The sequence below is a fragment of the Daphnia carinata genome, chromosome 6 (genome assembly GCF_022539665.2).
Source record: "Daphnia carinata strain CSIRO-1 chromosome 6, CSIRO_AGI_Dcar_HiC_V3, whole genome shotgun sequence".
NCBI classification, from domain to species: Eukaryota; Metazoa; Arthropoda; class Branchiopoda; order Diplostraca; family Daphniidae; genus Daphnia; species Daphnia carinata.
Window position 1 is genome coordinate 2,506,714 of NC_081336.1, and position 26,373 is coordinate 2,533,086.

The 26,373-nt window shown below is 39.9% G+C and overlaps 6 protein-coding genes across 9 annotated transcripts; 1 reads left to right on the plus strand and 5 right to left on the minus strand.

Annotated features, from left to right (window-relative positions):
- Positions 1-1,227: 1,227 nt before the first annotated feature.
- LOC130690496 (uncharacterized) lies at positions 1,228-2,449 on the minus strand. The gene is made up of 2 exons (XM_057513503.2): positions 1,630-2,449; positions 1,228-1,552 (listed from the first exon to the last, which is right to left on the minus strand). Exons 1-2 carry the CDS (start codon positions 2,221-2,223, stop codon positions 1,355-1,357), a joined length of 792 nt encoding a protein of 263 aa, XP_057369486.1. The 5' UTR covers positions 2,224-2,449; the 3' UTR covers positions 1,228-1,354.
- A 219-nt stretch (positions 2,450-2,668) lies between these two features.
- On the minus strand, positions 2,669-8,925 carry LOC130690465 (DNA topoisomerase 2-like). Of its 2 annotated transcripts, none has more exons than XM_057513462.2 (11): positions 8,747-8,925; positions 7,883-8,223; positions 7,472-7,820; positions 7,266-7,412; positions 6,800-7,174; positions 5,545-6,738; positions 5,191-5,485; positions 4,590-5,116; positions 3,747-4,519; positions 3,353-3,687; positions 2,669-3,294 (listed from the first exon to the last, which is right to left on the minus strand). In XM_057513462.2, exons 2-11 carry the CDS (start codon positions 8,206-8,208, stop codon positions 2,945-2,947), a joined length of 4,671 nt encoding a protein of 1,556 aa, XP_057369445.1. In that variant the 5' UTR covers positions 8,209-8,223; positions 8,747-8,925; the 3' UTR covers positions 2,669-2,944. The 2 variants fall into 2 exon arrangements, with proteins under 2 accessions (XP_057369445.1, XP_057369444.1); XM_057513461.1 differs by lacking the exon at positions 8,747-8,925 and adding an exon at positions 8,381-8,536.
- Positions 8,926-9,394: 469 nt separating this feature from the next.
- LOC130690490 (N6-adenosine-methyltransferase non-catalytic subunit-like) lies at positions 9,395-11,463 on the plus strand. 2 transcript variants are annotated; one of them, XM_057513496.2, is made up of 7 exons: positions 9,395-9,718; positions 9,785-9,891; positions 9,959-10,251; positions 10,312-10,528; positions 10,589-10,798; positions 10,868-11,040; positions 11,101-11,463. In XM_057513496.2, exons 1-7 carry the CDS (start codon positions 9,685-9,687, stop codon positions 11,345-11,347), a joined length of 1,281 nt encoding a protein of 426 aa, XP_057369479.1. In that variant the 5' UTR covers positions 9,395-9,684; the 3' UTR covers positions 11,348-11,463. The 2 variants fall into 2 exon arrangements, with proteins under 2 accessions (XP_057369479.1, XP_057369478.1); XM_057513495.2 differs by having other exon boundaries at positions 9,396-9,718; positions 9,782-9,891.
- Positions 11,464-11,525: 62 nt separating this feature from the next.
- LOC130690463 (uncharacterized) lies at positions 11,526-17,774 on the minus strand. The gene is made up of 11 exons (XM_057513460.2): positions 17,499-17,774; positions 17,339-17,435; positions 17,106-17,279; positions 16,760-17,025; positions 16,427-16,678; positions 16,233-16,358; positions 15,833-16,153; positions 15,466-15,760; positions 13,690-15,404; positions 13,393-13,629; positions 11,526-13,327 (listed from the first exon to the last, which is right to left on the minus strand). Exons 1-11 carry the CDS (start codon positions 17,718-17,720, stop codon positions 11,552-11,554), a joined length of 5,481 nt encoding a protein of 1,826 aa, XP_057369443.1. The 5' UTR covers positions 17,721-17,774; the 3' UTR covers positions 11,526-11,551.
- A 264-nt stretch (positions 17,775-18,038) lies between these two features.
- LOC130690470 (ABC transporter G family member 23-like) lies at positions 18,039-22,107 on the minus strand. Of its 2 annotated transcripts, none has more exons than XM_057513470.1 (12): positions 22,014-22,107; positions 21,197-21,437; positions 20,714-21,136; positions 20,492-20,585; positions 20,053-20,435; positions 19,788-19,995; positions 19,549-19,717; positions 19,365-19,480; positions 19,188-19,258; positions 19,033-19,121; positions 18,795-18,971; positions 18,039-18,726 (listed from the first exon to the last, which is right to left on the minus strand). In XM_057513470.1, exons 2-12 carry the CDS (start codon positions 21,370-21,372, stop codon positions 18,419-18,421), a joined length of 2,214 nt encoding a protein of 737 aa, XP_057369453.1. In that variant the 5' UTR covers positions 21,373-21,437; positions 22,014-22,107; the 3' UTR covers positions 18,039-18,418. The 2 variants fall into 2 exon arrangements, with proteins under 2 accessions (XP_057369453.1, XP_057369451.1); XM_057513468.2 differs by lacking the exon at positions 22,014-22,107 and adding an exon at positions 21,504-21,732.
- A 488-nt stretch (positions 22,108-22,595) lies between these two features.
- On the minus strand, positions 22,596-26,191 carry LOC130690469 (ABC transporter G family member 20-like). The gene is made up of 11 exons (XM_057513467.2): positions 25,765-26,191; positions 25,282-25,704; positions 25,078-25,171; positions 24,626-25,020; positions 24,361-24,568; positions 24,122-24,290; positions 23,939-24,054; positions 23,761-23,831; positions 23,607-23,695; positions 23,368-23,544; positions 22,596-23,298 (listed from the first exon to the last, which is right to left on the minus strand). Exons 1-11 carry the CDS (start codon positions 25,947-25,949, stop codon positions 22,991-22,993), a joined length of 2,235 nt encoding a protein of 744 aa, XP_057369450.1. The 5' UTR covers positions 25,950-26,191; the 3' UTR covers positions 22,596-22,990.
- Between the last annotated feature and the right edge of the window lie 182 nt (positions 26,192-26,373).

A 26,373-nucleotide genomic window follows, 5' to 3' on the forward strand; every position in this document is an offset into this window, starting at 1 on the left:
GATTTGACATATACAAGCTAAACGACGGGAACAATTCCGCTGATTGTAATATATATAAAGTCGTTTTCCATGAAATACATTTTGCAAAGTAAACAAATGTTGTACGCAGATTCTGAGGTTTCCTATTGCCCCAAAGTTATTCAACGTTTGATATTAGATCGCGTGCAAGGACTTACCTAAATTTCCCATTAAACTGGTTTATTCGTCATGAAAAACCAGGTCAACCACCTGTATAGTAGTATATAGGTAATGCTATAATTAAACTATTTAACAGGTGAATGAAACCGTACAGGTAAAGTACATTAAAGTTTGGTAGATTTTACGAAGTGAAAACGATCGAACCTGTGGTTTTTTAACGAAAAAATAAAAATACTATGTTACCTCGTCAAGCCATAGCACTATAGCAGTAACACTGAATTAAACCTTTATCAAAGACGTATACAAAAACCAGCCATCATTTTTCCAATAGGAAAAATGAGAATATTCTACTCATGTCTTGAAAAGAAAGAAAAAACAATAACTTATTGCGCAATAAACGAAAAAAGAAATTCGACCAGCTATGTAGCAGTCATCTGATACCACTGAAACTTTGAAAGCAAGCAAAACAATGGTAATAAGAGGTACTAGTGATCTCAAAGAGGTCACCCGTGACGTCACCCAAGTAAACAAATCCATACTAGACGTGCACTGAATGACCGCAGTAGCCATGCAAAAGGACGTACGTGCATTTAACACCATCCTTCATGTCCGCCTTCACTGGCCTTCAGAACAGCTAATAAAGGCGATCGTTAAATAAAGTTAATGGGAATATAGTAAAGGGAAATATTTTGATTTAAAACTTGATGGAAATTGCAGAGAAACCTCCCAACAAAGATCTAAGTACAGGCTCTTGGATTTTCGGTAACTTTCTAATTGCTGGCTCCTGCTCTGCTGCACAACACTGGCGCTTTCCTCGTGATCAAATTTTGCCGAGCTTCCCGCTTCCAGCGTTGTAAGGCTGCCAGCGTCGGGGCCTTTTGGCGGGTTGTTTACCCGCGAATGTAAGAGCTCTACGTGACTTTTTGAAAGACAGCAAAGTTTTGATTTAAACTGAAAAAAATATCAGGTAAAGTAAGAGCATATTTATCAAACTTTTCCTTTCTAAAAAAAAACAAAAACAAAAAAAAAAAAAAAATTTTTCTCACATTACTAAAGAACCAAAAACATGTAGGTGAAAGCAAAAATGTAAAGGACAAATTGAAACGATTGGTCTATGGTCGACCTGCAAGAGGCGGAAACTTGTAAAAATGCGCAAACGAAGTAAAAATGCGCAAACGAAAATTTGCTATTGCAGATACCAGATACAACATCCTTCTTATTCCAAGCCTGGGTCTTGCAAAATGTTGTTCATTATTGAAGATATCTGATTCCTCAAAGTACTAAATTCTTCTTCCAGTTTTCTACAAGTCTCCCACTCTTTCTCAAATTCATGTATGACTGAACGTAAATTTTCATCGATAGTTTCGTAACGAGCCTTTATCATACTTTCCAAGTTCTCAATGATGTTTTCAGTCTAGAGAATTAAACATTAGTAATTTGATTGGCTACAGGACTAGCACATAATTTGTTTGATTGCTGTTTGTTTTTTACCTTATTCCGTAGAGCTTCAGAGCATTTCAGAAAGAGTAGTTGGTCTTGTTCTCTCTCTTGTTTGAGGAAATCCATTAACTCTTGATATTCTTTGTCCAATGAAGTCACTGTGAATTCCCCAACTGATCTTAATTTTCGTGGTTTGTTTCCTTCCTCATTGTCTGATTTAGTCACGGGCTCTGAGGTGAGTTGTATTGGAGGCACTTGTTCATTTGAAATGGTGAGCTGCTTGGAGGGAGTATTTGGTTCAAATTCTTTATCTGTGGGTTTGTCAACCTGTACATCCTGAGCTGTTGGTTTTTTTGGGGTGGTATTCACACTGAAGTATGGTGATTGACCAGCGATTGAGCCTGTTGGAACTTTTACATTTTCTATTCCTTCACTGTCATGTTGCAATAAGAGATTGGTGCTCTCAGGGCTCTGGAAAATATCTTGATCCTTCATTCCTAAAGAGGACAGGATGTTGTAATCTTCAGAGCTCTCAGCTGAGTATTCTGTCAACATGCTGCTGTTAGCAACACTGAAAGGTCTCTTCCTAGAGCCTGACTTAGGCTGTTTAAAGATACTGACATGAAGAGGAGAATCTGAATCCATGCTGAGAAGTGCAATGAACTAGGGTAAATGGCTCACATACAAGGGTTGACCCTATTTTCTCGTAAGGCAAACGTTTAGTATGCTTTTGAACAAGTTACTGCAAAAAAATAACGTGTTTTTATCTACTAAATTGGTATCACACGTAATATAGGAAACTTGAAACTCTCGATGTGTCAAACCTCAAGGAAAGCCAACCATATAGGCGGTAAACCCAGTTTTCAAATTCAATTCTCACAAACATGCATATCTCAAGCTTTGCACCAGTGCAGCACTAGTGGTGGTAGGGAGCGGAAACTGGTGGCGCCATATTAAAAATACGGGCCACATGGTCGATTTAGTAAAATCGTTGTTTGGATGCAGAATTAAATTTAGCTGAATTAAAATTTTTTACAATGATTACTAAATTTTCTTGTGACGAAATAAAAAGTCAATTAGTACAAATGTGTTACTAATCGGGTAAAATTGACGTTTACTTTGGATTCTCCTTTAACTCTGGCTATTATTAATTGCCATACGGCCAATGACAATTTAAGGAACGAACAAACCACATTATAAAAGTTAGACAAATAGTGGATTTTACTTGCATTTTAGTGATTCAAATGGAATTGAATGATAAATGACATACCGAGCGTACAGAGGTTATTGGCTAGATAATAATTTGCACAACAACCAGTTTCGAGTATCAAAACGTGAATGCTAGCTCTTGGCGGGAAAAACGGATTTATGAAGACATATCTTCGTCACTCGAGAAATTTGCGTACTTAACAGGTTTCTTGGCTCGCCCAGTGGTTGCGCGTGGCTTAAATTCAAAGCTATCATCTTCGTTACCATCAGATGAAAAGACTTTCTTTGTTGATGTTTTAGAGGCAAACATGTCGTCTGAATCGGAATCTCTGGAAGCCTTCTTTTTGGGAGAAGATGCTTTGGGCTTTGCTTTCGATGCAGCAGCCTTTGTTGTTTTCGGGGCGGCAGCTGCTTTAGGGGCCGGCGCTTTCCTTGGTTTGGCAGGCCCATCGGTCTTTGCTGCTTTTCCACGGCCCCTGCCTTTGGGTTTTACTTCATCATCGCTCCCTGAAAGAAAAACAAAGTTGTGAAGCTCTGGAATATTAAGTATAGTTTATAAACCCACCTAACATGATGATATCTGCAGGCGAGTGCGATTCTGCTTCACTAGTTGTTTTTACCGGTGAGGAGCGAACTAAAGAATCAAATAGATCATCGGAGCTCACATTTGGCGCGTTTGCTTTTTTCTGCTTTTTAGCCGCAGAACTGTCGTCATCTGAACTCATTGGAAGCCCCTTCGCTCTTTTCTTAGTGGCAGTTTTGGGTTTGACGAAATCAAAATCTTCGTCTGAATCACTAATGATGAGGTCGGAATCGTTATCAGAAGCATCTTCTTTCTCATCATCACTATCTAAAACCAACTTTGCAGCAACTGCAGCAGCTCGGCGCACGGTTTTCTCCCTAAACGCAACAGAATTATTCAATGATGTATGGTTTTGAAGGATATCAAATGTGAATACCTAAGTGGTTTGGCAGCTTCAAGTGCCATGTCAAATTCATCAATGTCGTCGTCCTTCTCTGCGGATTTGTTGGGCGCAAAATTCAACTTAGTCTGTTTAAGGCCATCCGCATTCTTCGCTCCCTTCTTTCCTTTGCCTCCTTTGGTTGTCGGGCTTAGACCCAGTTTATCAGACAACGACTTGTTTGATTCATCCAGGGCATCATCGAAGTTATCTCGCTCAACTTCAGGGCTTTCTTTCTTCAGCGCCCTTTCTTTTTTCTTCTCTTTAGCAATGATTGCCTTTTCTGCTTTTTTTCGCAATTCTGCATCAATAACGGGAATAATGCGTCGACCTTTAGGGGAAGGAGCGACTTCGACAGCCAGAGCCTTCTTCTTGCCTTTGGCTCCGGCAGGAAGTTTAGTGGACTTCTTGTTTTCCTTCGCTTCCTCCAGTTGTGCATCTTCTAGTTCCTGTAATTGTACTAGGAAATTATCAAGATCTTCGCGCCACAAATCTGCCGGCGTTTTCTTCAGGAGAATATCATATTCCTTCATCTTGACATCCCTCTTTTTTAGCAGCTCTTCTTTCTTTTCATAAGTCAGAGAACGCATAGGCATATCCAGCAAATAATCATAATCTCCAATTTTTACAGCTCCTTCTTCGTTTTCTGCGTTCGCCTCTTGTTCCTCTTCATCCTCTGCGTTGACATTGTTCTTTTGGTTCTTTTTCCAGACGCGTACTGGATCAGGGTCGTAGTTTCTGCGGCGCAATTCCTCTACTAAGACTTTGGCCTGAAAAGTAAGAAGAAGTAGTAATCGTGTGACACTTTAAACTGAATTTAAACTTGCGAGCTGTTCATACCTTTTTGTTCTCAACAATCAAGACATTGTCACATTTTTCACAGATGAATCTGGCCTGGTTTGAAAGTCTTTTTGATTCAGCTTGGAGTACGCCAGCCAAGTAGTCTTTTCTCTTGACGTAAAAGCCGAGTCGCACAGTGAAGAACTCTTTTAAGATGTCTTCTACAGAGTCGTACATCTTTAGGCAGCCATTAGGGTCGTATAGCACCATGGATGTTAAAGAGTGGGTTGCTTGGAGTTTAAAAGCCTTGTGAAGTCCCTCGGCTTCAGCTTGTTGCATCTTGTCTTCAGCCAAGGTGACGACGAAGCGCACGGTTGTATCTGTGTGATATTCCTTGTAATCGGTAATGAGCGGTGGAGTTTTCTCTGAGCCATGTAACAAAGTTTCCATCACGGATTCTTTGTAATTTTGAGTCCATACGCGGAGGGGAAGCTCCGTAATTTCCACTTCCGTAGGACTGAGGACCGCCACTTCACCACTGATTACATACCGATGCCGATCAATTCTTTCAATTGTTCCTCTATAACCTAGTGGGCGCGAAAAAAGAAAACATAGTTAAAAGATGTTCTTTTTACCTAGTTTTTACGTTAAACTGTGTTACCCTTGAACCACGGATCCATTTCCCTCGGTTCTTCGCCATCTAACATTCGTCTGACGTTGGCCACGATGTCCCGAGGATTGTAATTCAGAATCTTCGTCATCCAACCGGTACCAATTCCGTCAGTTCCGTTAACCAAGATCATGGGAATGATGGGAGCATAATACTCAGGTTCAATGCGTTGGTTATCGTCCATCTGGTGCTTCAATAAAGGATCGTCATGCGGATGAAAAATAGCTCGTGTAACTTTGTTCATCAACGTGAAGATGTAACGAGGGCTTGCAGCATCTTTTCCTCCCTAAACAATAATTGAATTTAGTTAAGAGCTATGCTACGCCAATTAAGGTAAAACCATACCTGTAGACGAGTACCAAACTGGCCGTTAGGAAGCAGTAAATTTATGTTGTTGGATCCCACGAAATCTTGAGCCAACCCAATGATGGTACTCATCAAAGAAGCTTCACCGTGATGGTAGGCCGAGTGTTCGGCGACGGATCCAGCTAGCTGGGCAACTTTGATTTCTTTTTTGTCGTTACGTTTGATGCAAGTAAAAAGGACTTTGCGTTGACCCGGTTTGAAACCATCCACTAACGACGGGATGGAACGCTCGTTGTCCATGTTGCTGAAGAGAACCAACTCCTTGTTGACGAAATCGCGGTAGCTAACTTTCTTCGTGTCTTTTTCGTAGAGATAAAGTTCTGGCAGCCCAAGCTCACGCCGTCGTTTACATTCTTCCATCCACGACGTCAGCCATTCTTTGCGTTGTTCAATGTGTTTCTTGCTGAAAGCCATCAGAATGGCGTAGTCATCCTGAGTTCCATCGTGTTGGAAAAGGATTCGATGGCGGTTCATGTCGGAAAAGTATCCTTTAGCTTCTTGGGACGTGGAAGTACCCAACCCCTTGTAGTACTTGATACGATAGGTAGGCCAGTTTTCCGTTTTGTTTTTCCATTCTTCAAATTCGGGAAGCGAGTAGAAGCTTTCTGTTTTTGCAGAAGTTCCAGTTCCTTTGGTGGCTTTAACGATGGGAGTGATAAATTCTTCTAGGAACGGTAAACGCAAAAGCGATGGCCAGTTGTGGTGCAAAAAATTAATTAGCAGGCCTTTGATATGGGATCCATCCTGATCTTGATCTGTCATGATCATCAAACGTCCATAACGAAGTGTTTTGAGGTCTTCAATAGTTTCGTATTTTTTCTTATATTGAAGTCCGAGAATTTTAATCAAATTATTGATCTCGGCATTCTCCATAATCTGTTTATGAGTTGCCTCTCGGACGTTGAGTACCTTTCCCTTAAGCGGGAAGACACCAAATTTATCACGACCAACCACACCCAAACCAGAAACGGCCAGCGACTTGGCTGAATCTCCTTCTGTCAAAATGAGAGTACAGTCGATCGAGTACCTCGTTCCCGCATTGTTGGCATCTTCCAGCTTGGGAATACCCTTTAGCTTCGAATGTTTTTTCCCGCTACAGTTCTTATTCAGCTCAGTTTGTGCCTTGAACTTGGCCCACTGCATTACACCTTCAATGACACCCGATTTGTTGAGCTGCAAAAAGAAAATTGTCATCTTAAATTTCTTTCATGTTAAATTAGTGTATATTGCCTACCGCAGTGAAGAACTTTTCAGTAGGTTTGCAGGTGGAACCAAAGCTTTTCGCTTGTAGGGTCATATTTTCCTTTGTTTGAGAATCGAAAGTTGGATTCACGACCAAACAGTTGACGAACACCCACAGATGATTCTTAATCTGATGAGGTTTGATGTTCACGCCACTTTTATTCTTCTTTTTAATGAACTCCTGCAAATGTTTCGACACGATTTCCGTAATGTAATCGACATGCCGCCCGCCCTTGGTCGTTGCAATCGAATTAACAAACGAAACTTGCTGGAACCCTTTGTCTGATGGAGCAACTGCAATCTCCCATCGATCGCTGACGGCTTCATACACACATTTGAGTTGGTTGCCATCATCATCGTCTTTTCCCTAATTTGAATAATACAAGCGATTACAATTTGGTGGTTCACACGCGTATAGATTTTCGCTTTTGAAAAAAGAATTAAGGAGTATCACGTACCTTAAGGCAGAGATCAACATAGTCCTTAAAATTCTTAATGGGGAGGCGTTTGCCATTAAGAAAAACTTTCACTCCACGAGTGGAGGCAGCCACATCAAACGCGCGACGAGATAGCAAAGCAACCGTGTCTTTATCGAGAGTAGGCATCTGGAAACATATGACATGGACATTAGTATGCGAATTCCAAAATTAGAGAAACTCGTTACTTTAAATTTTGCTAAATCGGGAGAGAAAGTAATTTTCGTGAAATCTGCATCAGAATAAGATATGATCTTGGGAGCTCCAGCTTTGTTCATGTTATTTGTCCAGGTCTGCGTAAACTTTTTGCGTTCTTCTTTAGAGGCTGTTTGTAACTCGAACGAAGTACTGAAGATGTTGCATAATTTTGCACCATAACCATTGCGTCCACCAGTAACTTTTTCTTCCTCATCATTGTAATTTGATGAGGTGAGCAAATGGCCAAAGATCAAAGAGGGAACGTACATCTTCTCTTCTTTGTGTTCAACAACTGGGATGCCTTTTCCATTATTGTAAATTGAGATGACATTTCGTTCCCTAATGGATTGTAAAAACACATTAACAAACATTTAATTTTCAAATATTAACTAGACTATTACGGATCAATGTCCACTTTAATCACATCCATAGTTGGATCCCGAACTTTGTTATCAGCAGCATTGACAAGAATTTCATCAAATATCTTGTACAGACCAGGTACGTAAGTGATTTCCCTCTGTACCATTCCAACCTCATCTTCATAGACCCACATCACTTCTTTAACAGGCTCCACTGATCCAATGTAGGTATCTGGTCTAAGCAGGATATGCTCAAGCTGACTTTTCTTTTGGTAAATCCTTTCCACTGACAGGCGTTTGGCTCCATTTGTTTTGGATGCATCTCCATTAGTTTCAGCTGCAACTGTGGCAGTTGTAGCTTTATTCATCTTTTCAAATAAAGACTGCAACAGAGAAAGACAATTAGTTTAAGGATTTTCATATGAATGCTGAAAATGGTATGGTGCAGCAAAGTAAAGTGTTTATCCACATATTAAATTCATTCCATATCTTAGATTTTTTTGGGGGGTGATATGCTTAGATGTTTGTTACATGCCATACCTTAAGGGGTCCTTCAGAAGCCATTCTAGGCACTACACGAAAAAGTTTTAAAAAACCGAGAATATTGATGGTGTCACACGGAAAATTTACACCATATATAAAGACGTCTATTAAAATCACAGTGACTGTGGACCGAATGCAAACGCAACTAAAAAATTTCAAAGCGTTTCGAGCCTGCAGCACGACAACGGTAACAAGCTACAACGTTGCCGCGCATTAACCGCCAAATCAGGCATTTCATTTGTTCCTATTGGTTGTTCGAGTTGTCTACTATACGTGGGTTGGGGAAAGATTTTCCACACCCCAAACTTTTGTCCAGGTGTGCATAAACAAAAACTCGTCACGGTAAACAAATAAGATTCTCACCTTGTTTCTGTTTTTTTTTTCACTTATTCAATTCAAGAGAAAGACGATTTGTACGCAGTCGCGCTATAGGAACACTGTAACTAGGAAAAAAAACACGATTTAGATTTCGAATATAAGGATCTGAATCTTGAAAGATTCAAATGCTAACACATTTTGGGCATATGAAAATCTTACAACTTTGCTCGAGAAGGATAATAATAATTCTATTTCTCAAATGAAGTATAAAAAAACGAACGTATATATGGCTTGTTAACGACTCAAAATCGTGCTTCCATGGACCACAACTCCTCGTCGTCTTGCACTTGTGTATGTTTCTTCAGTTCCTTGCCCTTGGAAGTGCTTTGGTAAGCAAAGAAAGGGCTAAACAGCAATCTTACGCGGATGTGATGCCGGTATGCAAATCCTGATAATCTATTCCAGAGGTTAAACAACTTTCATCTGGTAGAACATCATAAAACATACAAAATAATATTTCAAATTCGCAGTATTATTTGCAGATTATTATACAAATTGCAAAGTGAATAAACGTCAAGCAAGCAAGTGTCAAGTCTCGCCCGTCGCCGCACACGGCAGAAGGCACCTAGCTAATGCAAGGCCTTTGAGTTTGACATGACAATAACAGTGGTGTGACGGTGACTCGTGAAATTCAGTGGCTTTCCTTTGCATTAAATTAATTGTTGACCTTTTAAATTCATACTCTAGAAAAGTATTCTTCTCTTCAACTATTGATTGTCTAATGCATCTTAGCGTTTTGCGTGGTTGTCTGATGTTTTAACTTCGCAGTTCGCACTTTGCTATCTTTTCCAAGCAACGCGCGCTCTGAAAAGCGGCAACGAAGCAATGATGGCGGACTAAATAAGTTTGACGCAATTTTTGAATGTTTATACTTAATTGTCAACATTAGCAGTAATATCAGTGGATAACAAACAAACGTCAAAATGGCCAACCATATAGAGAACTCTTGTGCACATGGTGAGCTAACATTCAAAGACTAACCAGTGAATATTGTAAACTTCACATCTGTTTGATTTTCAGCAGACATAACTGTCACAGAAGAAGACAATTCTGTTAATATGGATAAAGTGGATCTTCTTAAACAGAGAAGAGAATTGTCAAGGAAGCGAAAGCAATGTCTTGTGCAAACTGTAAGTATTAATCAACTCTTATACTGACCATGCTTACATGTAGTACTATTTCTTTTCAAATTGGCAGCTGGGCATGCAATCGGTAGAAAAATTGAAAGAAGCATTAGGAAGTGGCACAGAAAATACTAAATCAAAAACAGGAATGGAATTGCTTAGACCGTCTGAAAGACATAAAAATAAAAAGAGTTCTGATGTTGATGGAAATCAGCCTGATGAAGAAACAAAACTACTGTACACAGATTCTTCAACCTTTCTCAAAGGAACTCAGTCTTCCAACCCCCACAATGACTACTGTCAACACTTTGTTGATACCGGGCAAAGACCTCAAAACTTTATAAGAGACGTTGGCTTGGCAGACAGGTAACTTTGGTAAGGACATTTAATTATATAGAGTTGTAAAAATGTAACTTTTTTTTATAGATTTGAAGAATATCCCAAGCTTAAAGAACTTATTCGTTTGAAGGATGAATTGATTAGCAAGACAGCTTCACCTCCAATGTATTTGAAATCGGATTTGAAAACTTTCAACCTCAAAGACATAGGTTGTAAATTTGATGTCATACTAATTGAGCCACCGTTGGAAGAATATCAACGCTCTTTAGGCGTCACCAATGTCGATTTTTTATCATGGGATCAGGTACCAGTTGCACAAAAAAATAGCTTTGTATGGTAACAGTAATAACGACACTCTTTCTAGATCATGGAACTTGATATAGGAGAAGTAGCTGCCCCGAGAAGTTTCATATTTTTATGGTGCGGCTCTAGTGATGGTCTAGACCTAGGACGTGTGTGCTTGCGGCGATGGGGCTTCCGACGCTGTGAAGATATTTGTTGGATTAAGACAAATGCAGATGCACCGGGGCACTCTAAAAATCTCGAGCAAAAGGCGGTGTTTCAGCGAACTAAAGTACTATATGTCATGCACTAAAACATGTAGTGCTTTTCTTACGTTTTCCTAACTTGCTTATTTTCGAAGGAGCATTGCCTAATGGGAATTAAAGGAACAGTAAGACGCTCCACCGATGGTGATTTCATACATGCCAATGTTGATATAGATTTGATAATTACTGAAGAACCCGAGTATGGATCTTTAGAAAAGCCGGCAGAGATTTTCAACATCATCGAACATTTTTGCTTGGGCAAGAGAAGGTTGTCACGTTAAATTTGTGTTGTTAACTTACCGAAAAATTTAACTGTCTCATCTTGTAGGCTTCATCTGTTCGGTCGGGACAGTACTATTCGACCAGGCTGGTTAACAGTTGGTCCGGCGTTAACAAACAGTAACTATAATGCAGAAACTTACGCTAGTTACTTCAACAGTAACTGTACGACTACTGGATGCACAGAGCGGATTGAAGCTCTTCGCCCTAAATCTCCACCACCAAAAGGTAGCAAAGGGACCGGGGGTGGTCGAGGAGGCTTTACCCGTGGTGCAGCTCGTGGCAGAGGAAGATGAAAACCGTCTTCCTTGATTATTATGTGGCCATCTGTTTCTGACACAAATTTAAATAAACATCTCAAATACAGACGAGCAGCGATTTTCTGAATGAAATAGATGGTTTGTAAAATTTTTATTGATTAATATTCTAATGAGAAGTGGTTAACAACATTCTCATTTGTGCATTAAATGAAGTAAAACGCTTATCAAAACAGTGTGCAATTAAACACTAGTAGTTATATTCTGATTGGGTTGTCGGACCCCCTTATTAATACCTTTATTCTTCCGTTCATGGGGGTTCGAAGAGACAGATGCAGAAGTAGACTCGGTTACTGCAGTACTGCTCGCAGAATGTGACTCGCCATGACTGGAGTTACCACCAGCAGACGATGTAGCTTTTGATTTTTTCTGGCTGTCTGAATCTAGTTTACCAAATCCAAATCTTGTAAGCCACAATTGACGTGCAGAGGGATCTCTACCAACATACAGGACAAACAGAAAGAAACCCTGAAAAGTTGTGGTTAAGCAAAACAGGTAGGAAAAAATAACAGAGTTAGTTGGACCAACGGCAAAAAATCCGAAAATCCAAGACATTCCCAACAAAATAAAATTCATTAAGGAAGCCACGAATTTCTCTTTCGCTTGTTTACTTTCCGATTGATTTGTTCGCAATCCACGTCCTGAAGCAGCAATACTACGGACGACGAAAACGAATAAAGTAAGATTGATTAGAAAGAGAATGATCACCGGAGCGAGGACAGCAAAATAAAATGCAGTTGGTCGTATCCAGCAGTAACCTTCACTTCCTGTATACGAATCCACATCGTAGATAAGGACGATGATGACTGGAACAGATGGAACGGTCCAAGCCAATACCGTTGCTTTCAACAGAAAACGAGGCATGTAAGTCCCAAAGACTTTGACGAGACGCTGGTATTGATGGTAAGCTTCAATGGTCATCCAGCAAAACGTGGCCAATAGGAAGTAATGCAAGAAAATGGCAGTCAAACGACAAGCTTCACTATTGCCAACACGATCCACTCCAGCAAGGAAAGTTATCAGTAGAATGATTAAAGCAGCTGAGAGTTGAACTAGAAATTTGTGACCAAGAGGCTTTCTCCATGACGGAAAAATTGCAAATGTAGCCAAAATGAGTAGTAGCCCTAAAATTGAGGCTGAAGAGCCGAGCAGAGTTATGAAATTCAAGATAGCCCCGTGGACGGTAGACTGCAATTCTTTCTCCGAACGAGAAACGAGAAGAGTGAAAGTTGACAGGTGGTTGCAATAGCATACTTCCATGCCGTTTCTGCTACCTTCGAGCCAGCATCCATCCGTAGACCAGCCACCATTTCCAAAATTTATTTTCTCGTCCCAGAAAACACAACGTAAAAGATGTCTGTTTTCAGCAGTTGTGGGAATCCTCGGTCGAAAAAAAAGGGTGAGTGGTTTCTTCAGTTGGTACGGAGGAGGAAACAGCTTGACCTGAATCATTCCACCATTACCAGTAAACAAATGATCGCTCTGACGCCAACGTTGTGGATAGGAAGATTCAGACATAAAAACGGCCGAAGAAAATTGGCCAGAAGCTGCTGAAGCATCAACCAATCGGCTGTCTGGATAAGCCACGAACACTACTTGTTCTCTGTCGTTGACATTGTTCTGGAACGGGAGAAGGACGGTCACGTTGGACTCTTGAATCTTTTCAAATGTCGCAGAGTTAAACAAGGCATCAGACTGAACGATGCTGTCTTCATTTGTTGACACAGTGAACCCAATAACACTATCATCTTTATGCTCCTTGAAACGTTCCCATGAAGTGACAGCTACAAACGGTAGTTCCAGGTTGAATCGTTGAACGGCTGATCCATTTCGCTCTCCGTTTTGGTCCGTTGTCATATTGATCCTAGCAAAAAAACGTTCGGTTGCTCGAGACAAATCTGAAGAAAAAGCCGATGATTGCTGAGCTTGAACTAGAGTCTTCACATCTAAACTATTGATCTACAATTCAAAATGTTGATACTGTTGATAAATCGACACTATTGTTTATAATTTAAAAATGTTACTTGGTGAAGAATGACGTTGAAATTGTCGACATCTTCCTTGTTTAGAACTTTGTCAGGCATGTGTATACTGAGCATGAATAGCGAGTTTGTTAATAGTTCTAATTCAGCTGGATTAGGATTCCAGCCGCTAATAGATTGTCGGATCATCTCAAGATAGCGGCTACTCCCCAATTCTCCCAACATCCATGTGCTTGAGTAGAGTTGATCAAAGAGGGTAGATGTCTTCACGCACTCAGACTTGACAGAAAACCCTAGGTAATGAATCATGTTACCAAAAAGTGGTTAAACTCAACGCACCTCATATTGGTCCAGCGATTCCCAGTACCCTCCAATGAATTGGTTGCCGAGACATCGTCGCCTCAGCATGCGTCCGTCTTGTGTGACGCAATGAGGAATTGATGTCACACTAGATCCGATTGTTGCCTTTGGCCAACTGAGTTTCCCGTTGGTAGTTGTATCTTCGCTAGGACAAAAGTCTGCCGACCTCGCATTTACGAAGTCAAGGTCTCCGCTAGGTTGTCCATCAAAACTCTGATTAGAAATTGAAGAAGCGTAAGACCTTAAGTCTTCCAAAAAGACTTCTTCGCGACTGGGTGGCGTAGGATCACGGTGATTGATTCCGTATACTTCTCTTTTCTTTCTAGCAGGTAATTCAGTGCTAAAGGCATTAAACATCATGAGAACGCGATACTTGATTAGCAAAGAATTGCTAGAAGGCTCAGCTTCGAATGCCACATTGTCAGCAGGAGAGACAAACTGGCTCACGTATTGAGGATGGCGCGCGAAGAATTCGTCAATCACCGCAATACGCTCACGCATGTGAAAGTAATGAATGTACTTGAATGACGCTCGTTGAATACTACTAGCTCGGAAAGTTGCATCATGATGGTCAGTTAAATATTGTCCAGTTCTATGTTTCAATGTCACTATGAACGAAAAGAATCCATGTTCCATATGGGATATGATCGAGGAAGTTTTCAGATTCTCTGTTGACCATTCGTCCCATGTTTCGCAGCTGGTTTCTATTGCTCGCCATTCCATCAGACTCACGTTGCGCGTACCAGCGTTGCTGATGAGACTGTAGTTTAAACTGATTTCTTTTAATGTGCTGTAATTTGCAGTAAAAGTTGAGTTCCCCAGGAAACAGGTCAATAAAGAAAGCGAAGGTGGTTCATCGTCTGTGATTTCACGTGGTTGGCTTTCTTCTAGAAGAGTTCTGTTGTGAATTTCAGGTTGACGATGTATCTCTCGCAAATGTAAAGGTATCGGTTGAATTGATACAAACGGTCTGAACACAGTATCTAATTTCATTTGGAGAGTCAATTGCCGTTGTGGTACTATTTCCTGCTGGCATAAAAAACTACTTAATCTTGTTTCCTTCAGCTCAGGTTGCCAAAAAGCCATTATACGATTAGAGGATAATCTATAACCATGTAGGGAGATGGCATTTCCTGGTTCTTCTGGCTGGCCAATAACTGCCACGGCACTTTTCCAATCGACTTGATGTTGGTATGTCCAGTTAGAATTATCAATCCACTTATATCCATCTGAAGTTCTCTTGAGACCAATCCACATATCACACGTTTTGAACATGTCTAACAAAACGGCCGAAGTCGAACGCTCAGGAGCCACAGCTAAATCTCCTCCTCTTTTTCTACACTCCAATTCAGCTTCGTCAAATGTAGCTTCTACACCACCGAATAACTTGAAGCAATAGTTTCTTTCGGCGATTAATGTAGAGGTTAGCCAGCCCAACGGACATTGGCCATTCCTTGTGAAGTTCACTGTTGAATTGATGCTGACGATGGAGTAAGTGGACTTCAGTCTTGGCCTAATGCAAACCATTGGGATATTTTCAGTACACAGAGCGCTTTCCAGCGTTCTTGTTTTTATGTCCAATTTCAAGCAATTTAATGAAGCATTGAGTTTACTCCAATCAGCTAACAATCCCAAATCATCTACCAAATTCTGCAGTTCTTCGTCCCATGAACTTTCCACGGGTCCTTCTTCCTCTTAGAAACAACGGTCGTTGTAAACTGTTAAAAATAAAGTGTTACATTTCCAAAGTAGTACCTTTGAAATTCGTCCAGGGCCATACAGGTCTTAAAGGTCCCAGGTTTGTTCTTCTTTGCACTGGAATCCATAATTGATTAAAATCCAATGTTTTAGCTGTGCCTGAATTCTTGTTCTCATCAATCCAATAAAATGCTAGCCGAATCCATTCGGACATTTCCCACAATTCATCGACTTCATCGATCTGATATTCAGCCATGCATTGAGCAATACTTTTGGAAAATGGTAGTGGCTTGATGAATTTCAAGCAACGCCCTTCGAAGTCGTGAAAGGATGCCATGCAATTCAAACACACCTGCATAGGATTAAGCCAACAATTTTGAGCATTCTTAAGCAGAAAAAAATAATAATAGTTTGCCGTACGTACTGAACTCGTTTTCCATTCATCGAATCTGGTCGAATTGAACCAATCAGCTTTACATTGCCTAGCAGCGTAAAGACATTCGTCTAAATCTTCATCACGGTAGTTCGAATCAGATTTTCTGGACAATGTGGCTTGATTTGCAAACACTAAAGTTGGGTCTGTTTCTTCGTTGATGCAATAATTAAGCATAATCACTTGAATGCTTTGGAAATATCGGTCGTATTCTCTTCCAACACCATCATCCAAACTCATCCAGTAACTGAAGGAATCCGAATGACTAATGTTTCGTAAAAACAAGCTTAATTTCCGCGTTCCGTTTGGGTCCTAGCGATTGATATATTGGTTAAGACATACAAGGTTTAAAAGAAAAATAGCTACAAAATAAAACAGTTTGCACAAGTACCATACTAGCCCAATGAACATAAAAACTGTATGTGTTAGTAGAGTTGTCAGGATAAGACAAGAATGGTGGATAATCCAAGTGAAAAACTGGCAGCTGGTGGGATGGAATACCTGTTTGGTTCCTAAGCTATAAACATAAATGAACAAAAATTGCAATCTAAACGATAAATGTAAAAAATTGATTGAAAATTATACCTCAGGCTGCATGAACATCTCAAAGAAGGTTTGCACGGCTGAAAAATGAATCATTTTTAACTGGAATTCAACCCGCAAGCTAACAGATTGAGGTAAAACCAAAATATGTTCTTTAGAGCGATAAGCTTTTCCCAATGAAACACACACAATTTCACAGGCAACTTTTCCTATCCAATTCAAAGTCCACCACAGAGTTTTGGCAAGAAGTGCAGCCTCTCCAGACCCGAATCCGATATTTGAATCTGAAATACTCTGCATTAAAATTTAAGATCTAGTTTAGCAAAATAAGCCTTAGACAATACGAATTTATAAACAAACCAAAGTGGTACTTACCACGTTGCCATCAAATTCCGATTTAAAAGCTCCATTCCTCAGCCAACGATACTGATACTGCAAACAACCCGACATTTCGATCGGAATAATTTCACAGGATAAATTAAATCCCTTCTCACTTGAAGGTTTAATCACCAAAAACGGAGGATGAGACCTATACTCTCCACCAGAGTTGGGGGAAGCGTGCTCTGAGCGAAACGCAGGTGGATGGTCTCCATTAGGAATTAAATACGGGTAATTGTCCTCGTTAACGAACGCGAAAGGACCTGTTTACATTTTATCAATTTCATTTTACCACCTTTATATAATTTTTAAAAAATTGACAAATCTAAAGCTAGTTTCTTACTCGGTGGACGATCTTTAACCTCGTCGCCCTCTACCATAACACAAACGTAAGGTAGTCGTTGATGACAGGAGGTTTCTGCAATAGCTTTATTTTGGTCCATAGAATAGCACAATTTGTTCGTATCGAATCTTCTCTCAGCATAGTACTGAATCACTGTCATATTCAGCTCCTCCACTAAACATGATAAAAACAATTTAAATTTTCTCGGACTTACGAAATTAGTGGAAAATTACTTGGTACGTGACCCATCCATTGAAGCCGGCCTTCTATCCAACTCAATCCAATCCATATTGGCTGCCCTGCAGTCCAAACAGATGAGTCGAGAAGCAACTAAAAGATTGGGATACATTTTGTTCTATTATGCTTTAACACAATGTTTTAAAATCACGTTACATTGAAATGGTTCTCACGAGGAAAACCCCCGTTAAGTCTGTTGCAGTGTTCCGAAGCCTCCTGCCAAGAAAGACGTTTTACAATCGTTACATTGTTTTCGTCTCTTTCCTCTGGAACCCAAATGAGAAAGTCCGTTGACGAGTTCCCGAATTGGGCGGCCGTCAACGAAACCATGGCGCAAAGAAGCACCAAATGCAAAAAAGAATGATACTTTGGACGCATCAAGTTCCGCGTAACAGGTTTACTTCCACAGAGAAAAGAGGTTGTTACTGACTAAAAATGTACTAATGAAATGAATCTCAGCATTTCGGAAGGTTTTCAGATTTTACGGAGACTTTTCTAGTTAAAAAGAAAAACAAAACAAAAAAACTGGATAACAAGGCACCACATCCTCCTTGGAATATTCAACTCTCATAACACGATACATTTTTTCGACATACCACAAAAAAGGAAACCGCAGGTAACTCTAAGTCATAGAGTAATTTAAGCAATGTTTTAATGTCATAATTTTTAGCTTTTAGCAATGACACAACCAACAAGTTAACGAAAAATAGTGATAAATGTAATGTATAATCCTACCCAATTCACCGTCAATTACACACTTTTATTATGTATTCGTACGCCAAAGTGAATGAAGAAAGTCTTTCCAATGACTCCTATGGAAGACTGGGAAAACAAATTAAATGCCTTCAAATACCAATCACTATTGGAACCATTTTAAAGTAGGGGCACCGAAATTATTGATACCCTGAATCCTGATGAACGAAATGAATTAAAGCACAAAAGCTATAACGGTGTCGTATAAGAAAACACGAAAGATTCTGAAGACTGCAGATGTGGAAAATGAACGATTAATAAAACAGTTAAGATCGTATACGCCTATAAATTAATTAAATATAACAAAGGCACATTAGTTATTTCTAACTAGAATTCTTACGATAACGCAGGACACATACGCAGAGTGCCAACAGCCCAAAACTCCATACGAGGCTCGCAAGAACACCCTCGAAAACATCAGCTTTTTCTAACCCCCATCCGCGAATCATTACATATCTAAGAGCTTTTATGGCGCTCGTCGATGGAAGACAATAAACCACATCTCTTAAGTAATATGACAACCCTTCAATCGGCCACAACATTCCACCCATAACAATCACCATCATAAAGTTTCCGGTCGAAAGAGAAATAACGCCATTCATATTGTCGCAAACAACGGCTATCAGCAAACCTACAATTCCCCCAAATTGATTGCATATTTTAGTAGGTCATTTAAGCAAATTAAAAGACATTACGCACCGAAGCACATGCCGACGATTCCTTGAAGAACACCGATCAGGACAGCTAGTACTACATTTCCGTAACAAGGAACGTTGAAAACCAATAACATTCCCAAGTAAGTCAACGCTGTCTGGCCAACCATAAACATGAACTGGCTCATCAAGTTACTGATCAAAATTTCATGCATTTGAACACCTGCCAAAGATAGTATTGGTGAATTGAAAGCCAATAGTTTAAGGTATTTTATTGTACGTACCTGCCACCAGATTGCGATCAAGAAGACCTTGTTCTTTTTCGATAACCATGGTGGTTGCTGTTAAAAGAAGGGCACCGGTGTAAATGATCCTTGGATACCGAAAAATACATTTTAATTAGGAAAAACAAAATTCATGAATAAGTTAAGACATTTACGATATTATACGACCAGCAGCCGTATATTCCTTAAACGGAGCATCTTCCCGGCCGTAAACTGGATCGAGGAACTAGATAATGGAAAACATTTAATTAATTTAGTTTTACAGTTGAATTAGAAAAATACGTTGATAAGAAAATTCCTTGCTGTATTATAAAGATTAGATATAACAATACCATAATAGGCATCTTTTCTGCTTCCGGATTCTGTCCGCATACTTTTGAAAAATCTTTCACAAAACCATCATATGCATCTACCAGCCATCTATGGAGATATACAGCAACCTGTTGATCTTTAAAAGCCACAAATTAATATGTATACTAAACAAAATAGAAAATATTCAAGTTTTCATTAGCTTACTAGATGTATCCATGTGAACATTTATCCGCCTGCCAATGATGCTTTCTAAGTCTACTGCCCAGTCTTTCTTTTCGAATTCTTCAGTGAAGTTCCTACCGAAGTGGACAACACCCCAGACGTGACCTCTTCTTCCAGCCTCCATGGCATCAGAGATATTTTCATAGGGTACCTGCCCTTGTTTTATGAATAATTAAACTATTGAACCACGACAATTAATTTAATTGAACAAAATATTAAACCTGAATTATCTTGTCGTTAATATAACGAAGATAACGACAACTAAGCATGGAATACTCGCAATCCGTCGCGTTGGTACAAACACGGCCCAAACCCGGATCAAGCTCATCATTGACAATGGCCATCCTGAGATCTATTGGCTCATTACCAAGAGCAATACTACTCACAGCCGTTTGGAAAACGGTCATTAAAAAGGTCAACAGAAACAATCTAAATAATCATAATGTCAATGTTGAATCGAGTACAGAAATATTTAAGCACTATTACCCAATGCTGCGAAATGACATCATATAGTCCTTGCGAATGAGCACGGAAAGACGATGAGGACATGGCAAGATGTTTTTATAGTTAAAACTTTTGCATAATCTTGCTTTGGAATTAACGCTATCGTCATTAACTGGCCGGGTCGTTACAGGAATGTCCATATTTACATTTGTTTCACAAGAAAGTGTTTGAGACGCAATAGCTTCAGTCGAATCACAAATTGCAGCCTGTGATCCGGTAGAACTAGTTTGTTCCATTGAATGTCTACCATCGTCTCTCATACAAAACTGGACGAAGACATCCTCCAACGACGAGAGTTGAAATTTTCTTAGTAGATTTTCAGGTGAGTCTTCCACTAACAACCGACCTGACCGCATCATTCCAACCTATAGGACTTTACATTTTCGTTAATTGGCTTTAAAAGTCTTCAATAAATCAATACCGTATGAGCATTTCGTGCTTCTTCGATGTAATGCGTTGTGACAATGACTGTTCTTCCATGTTCGACACTTTGCCGTATAAGATGGTTCCAGATGCTATTATTGGTAGCAAAATAAAGTAAAAACAAGAAAATGGTGTTAGTAATTCTTTGGAATATTCATCAAAGAGAACGACTGTTCTAAATAACATCGGAATTAAAACATTTTAAGAGCTCGCTATTTACCTGTGTCGAAGTACGGGATCGACTCCTACAGTTGGCTCATCTAAAATAAGTAATTCGGGTTCGTGAAACAACGCAACGGTGAACGACACACGGCGCTGCTGACCGCCGCTCAGCGTCTTGACGTAACGATCGCACGCAGGTAGGTCCAACAATTTACACAGAAATTCACATTGTGAGTTGATGAATGCCGCCTTTAACTTGTAGATAGCACCGAAGAAAAAGAGCGTCTCCTTGATTGTGAAATTTCCATAGAGGGCCAATTCTTGTGGCATGTAGCCGACATTAGGGCCAGGGACTCCGCTATGAACAGAACCGGTTTCGTGTCCCAAGACTGTTATCTCTCCGCTATTTAAACCACGACTGCCAACGACACAACTTAAAAGTGTAGTTTTTCCACAACCACTAGCCCCCAACAGCCCATATCTGTGAATCATTAAGAATTATTAATGTAATAAATTATTGTATAGTATGATTACTGCTTACATAGTTCCTCGTTTAACGGACATGTCCAGCCCTTGTAGGACGTTGCAACTATTTTTGCCGGAACCATACGTTTTAACAGCTTTGCGGATTAGAACTCCGTGAGCATTTGCAACAGCTCCCGTTGCTCTAGTATCAATCCGATTGGATGACGCGTCCAAAGATTGAATTTCCTCCATTCTCCTGGAATATTCAGCTCAGACAACTGGGTTTGGTTTTGTTCACAAACGAATTTCTCGGGAAGCTAGAAACCAAGAAAAAAGAAACAATGTAGAGAACTATAACGAGACTAGCTGAGTCGCTAACTAACGATAGATAGTATCTGTCTCAACACGGCACGTTATAATCCACTGCTTAGATTGCGCTTTCAAATCCTTTCTCTTTCTTTTTAGCCAGTACTCATGCGACTACAGAAAGCCACATATAAAACACAGTAGGTCACGTTTAATACAAACGAAATCCACAAATAGTTGTAGAAAAAATCAGTTTAAGACTCAATTTGCATTCACAAGTTGTCCCTCTCACCCACCGAACTTAAAACAAAGTCAGGGTGCTCAGTCAAAACTTGAAGCGCGAGAATATATACTCTGTGAAAGGAGGGCAACTGAGCCCTGGAATTGCTCCCATTCAAAAATAAACTGCGCATTTTACACAAGTTCCATTATAGCTAGTTTAGGGATTTGAACAGCGCAACGGTAAACCCATTGTTTACGTGGTCAAAACACTTTCTTTTTTTTTTAAGTTTTTGCTTGAACTTGTTTGCAGACGAAGATTGAAACCGGTTTGCGAAATTGCGAATAATGCAGGGACTTTCTCTTACCATCAGCATGTCCCACGTCGACTGCTTTGTCCATAAGAAACTTGCTGGAGTGGACGTGGCACCAAACCCTCCACGTAGAACCCCTGGGCACTATGATACCTGCGACGATCGGGTAGTTTAACTTTGTTCTATTTCAAAATAAACATTTCGTTAAAATCTAAGCACCAGGATTACCTTAAAAGAAAAAAACGCGTTACCCAAAAACAACGAACGCCGGGTAGAGCGGGCCAGTTGTGTGCGATCGCTCCGAAAGCAAGTTTAATCCGATCAGCGTAATGGTCTAACTTGAAAATGGAAATTATCAATAGGATGACAACTTTTTTTTTTATATTGGTACTTTCACTTATTACACTTGCCAACCATCAGGATTCCGTCCAAGTACACCAACCATGCTATTAGAAACAAACGTATACTGCAAACAGTGAATTAAAAATACTTAGGCACCAACATGCAAAAACTAGTACAAATTCTTTACTTTCGCCTAGAGGAATTAAAGCGCTAAAAACGAAATGATCCACGAAATACTAACTAAATTTCGGCATAAACATTAGATTCTTTTAGCGTTGATACAACCAAAAAGTTAACAAAAATAATAATCAGTGTAATATTTAATCCTAGCCAACTCCCCGCCACCTACACACTTCCATTATATATCCGTACGCCAAGGTAAATGATGTTTTTCGAATGATTCCTAAAGTAGATTGGCAACACTAATCGAACACCTTCAAATTCCAAAAACTATTAAATAATTTTAATGCCGCTGTACAGGATTGTTGGCATCAAACCAGAACCAAACGAGTTCTCCATCTATACCTCCTGATGAAAGAAATGAAGTACAAACGCGACAACAGTGTCGTATAAGGAAACACAAGCGATTCTTAAGACCGCAGATGTGAGAAATAAACGATTTAATAAAACAGTTAGACTCGTATGCACCTATAAATCAATTAAATATAACAAACGCACATTACATACTTCTAAGTAGAATTCTGACGATAACGCAGGACACATATGCATAGTGCCAACAGCCCAAAAATCCATACAAGGCTCATAAGAACGCCTCCGTAAACAGCAGCTTTTTCTAACCCCCATCCACGGGTCATAACAGATCTGAGAGCTTCTATGGCACTCGTCGATGGAAGACAATAAGCCACACCTCTTAAATCAAATGGCAAGCCTTCAATCGGCCACAGAATTCCACCCATAATAAACACCAGCAAAAAGTTTGCGGTCGTAAGAGAAATAACCCCATTCATGTTGTCGCAAACAACGGCTATCAGCAAACCTAGAATTCCCCCAAAATTGAATGCATATATTAGAAAACCATTAAGGCAAATCATAGTCGATTACTTACCGAAAGACATGCTAACGACTCCTTGAAGAACAACGACCAACATAGCAATTGCTACATTTCCGTAACAAGGGACATTGAAAATCAACAGCACTCCCAAGAAAGTCAACACTGTCTGACCAACCATCGAAGTAAACTGGCTCAACAAGTTACTAAACAAAATTTCATGCATCTGAACACCTGTCAAAGATAATATTATCGAATCGATACCTATTAAGTTCATCGTGTTAGGATGCACGTACCTGCTACCAGACTGCGATCTAGAAGACCTTGTTCTTTCTCTGCGACCATCGTGGCTGCTGTTAAAAGAAGGGCAGCGGAGTAAATGATCCTTGGGTACAACAAAAACATTTTAATTGGGAAAAAAAAAAACTCACGTGGTAGTTAAGACCTTACGATATCATAAGACCAGGAGCCATAAATTCAGTAAACGGGGTATCTTTCCGACCGTAAACTGGATCGAGGAACTAGACAATGGAAAACATTTTATGGTTTTAGGTCTTACAGTGGAACTAGAAGACAATGTTGACAAGATAATTCCCTGGTATATTATACAGATTACAAATAACTGTACCGTAAGGGGCATGCCTCCTGCTTCCGGATTGTGTCCGCATACTTTTGAAAAATCTTTCACAAAACCATCGTATGCTTCAACCAGCCATTTTTGGATAAATACAGCAACCTGTTGATCTTTAAAGCCACAAATTGATACATATATTAATTGAAATAGAAAATACTTAAGCTTTCTTTGACTGACTAGATGTATCCATGTGAACATTTATCCGCCTGTCAATGACGTTTTCTAATCCTATGGCCCAATCTCTCATTTCGAATTCTTCAGTGAAATTTCTACCGAAGTGGACAACACCCCAGACGTGACCTCTTCTTCCAGCTTCTATAGCATCGGATATATTTTCATAGGGGACCTGCCCGTATTTTATGAAAAATTAAACTATCGAACCACGACAATGAATTTAATTGAACAAAATATTTAACCTGAATTATCTTGTCGTTAATATAACGAAGATAACGACAACTAAGCATGGAATACTCGCAATCCGTCGCGTTGGTGCAAACGCGGCCCAAACCCGGATCAAGCTCATCATTGATAATTGCCATCCTGAGATCTGTAGGCTCGTTACCAAGAGTAATGTTACTCACGGCCGATTGGAAAATGGGCATTAAAAAGGTCAACAGAAACAATCTAAATAATCATAATGTCAATGTTGAATCGACTACAGTAATATTTAAAAACTCTCACCCAATGTTGCGAAATGACATCAAATAGTTCTTGCGAATGAGCACGGAAAGACGATGAGGACATGGCAAGATGTTTTTGTAGTTAAAACTTTGGCATAATCCTGCTTTAGAACTAACGCAATCGTCTTTAACTGGCTGGATCGTTTCAGAAACGTTAAGTGGGTTTTCCGTATTAACGTTTGTTTCACGAGAAAGTGTTTGAGACGCAATGGATTCAGTTGAATCACAAATTACAGCATTCGAACCGGTCGAACTAACTTGTCCAATTGAATGTCTACCATCGGCTCTTATACAAAACTGGACGAAGACATCCTCCAACGAAGAGAGTTGAAATGTTCTTAGCAGCTTCTCAGGTGAGTCTTCCACTAACAACCGACCTGACCGCATCATTCCAACCTATAGGATAATCAAATTTCTTGTTAATTGTCTTTTAAATCATTAATAAAGCAATACCGTATGAGCTTGACGTGCTTCTTCGATGTAATGGGTTGTAACAATGACTGTTCTTCCATGCTCGACACTTTGCCGTACAAGATGGTTCCAGATGCTGTCATTGGCGGCACAGAAACGTAAAAACAATAAAACGATGTTGGCAATTCTTTTAACTACTGTTCTAAAAGGCAGCCAATAAAAAAAAATTAGGAACTCCCTGCCTACCTATGCCGAAGTATTGGATCCACTCCAACAGTTGGTTCATCTAAAATAAGCAATTCCGGTTCGTGAAACAGCGCAACGGCGAACGACACGCGACGCTGTTGCCCGCCGCTCAACGTCTTGACGTAACGATCGCAAGGAGGCAGGTCCAACAATTTAGACAGAAATTCACATTGTGAGTTGATGAATGCTGCCTTTAACTTGTAGATGCCACCGAAGAAAAAGAGCGTCTCCTTGATTGTAAAATTTCCATAGAGGGCCAATTCTTGGGGCATGTAGCCGACATTAGGGCCAGGGACTCCGCTATGAACAGAACCGGGCTCGTGTCCCAAGACTAATATCTCTCCGCTATTTAAACCACGACTGCCAACAACACAACTTAAAAGTGTGGTTTTCCCACAACCACTAGCCCCCAACAGTCCATATCTTTGAATCATTAAGAATTATTAATGTAATAAATTATTGTATGGCATAATTACTGCTCACATAGTTCCTCGTTTAACGGACATGTCCAGCCCTTGTAGAACGTTGCAACTGCTTTTGCCGGAACCATACGTCTTAACAGCTTTGCGGATTAGAACTCCGTGAGGATCTGCATCAGCTCCCGTTGCTCTAGTATCAATCATATCAATCCGATTGGATGACGCGTCCGAAGATTGAATTCCATCCATTCCCCTGAAATCTTCAGCTTACACAACTAGTATTGATGGTGTTCACAAAAGAATAATTGCGACACTTGAGTGCTAGAAACCAACAAAAAGGATTAATGTAGAGAGCTATAATAAGACTAGGTGAGTCAACTAACGACAGACACAATCTGTTTGAAAACGATACGTTATTATCCACCATCTAGAATGCGGTTTCAAACCTTTTCCCTTTCGCTTTTGGTCGTTACCCATACAACTAGACAGAGCTATATGTAAAATACAGTAGGTCAGGTTCAATCCACACAAAATCTACAGTGCTATAGAAAGACTCAATGTTACTTTAAAACTCAAATTTCATTCGCAAGTTGTCCCCTACACCAACTGAAATGTGAACAGAATCAGATCGCCCCATCAAAACTTGACAATATATACCCTTTGAAAAGAGGGC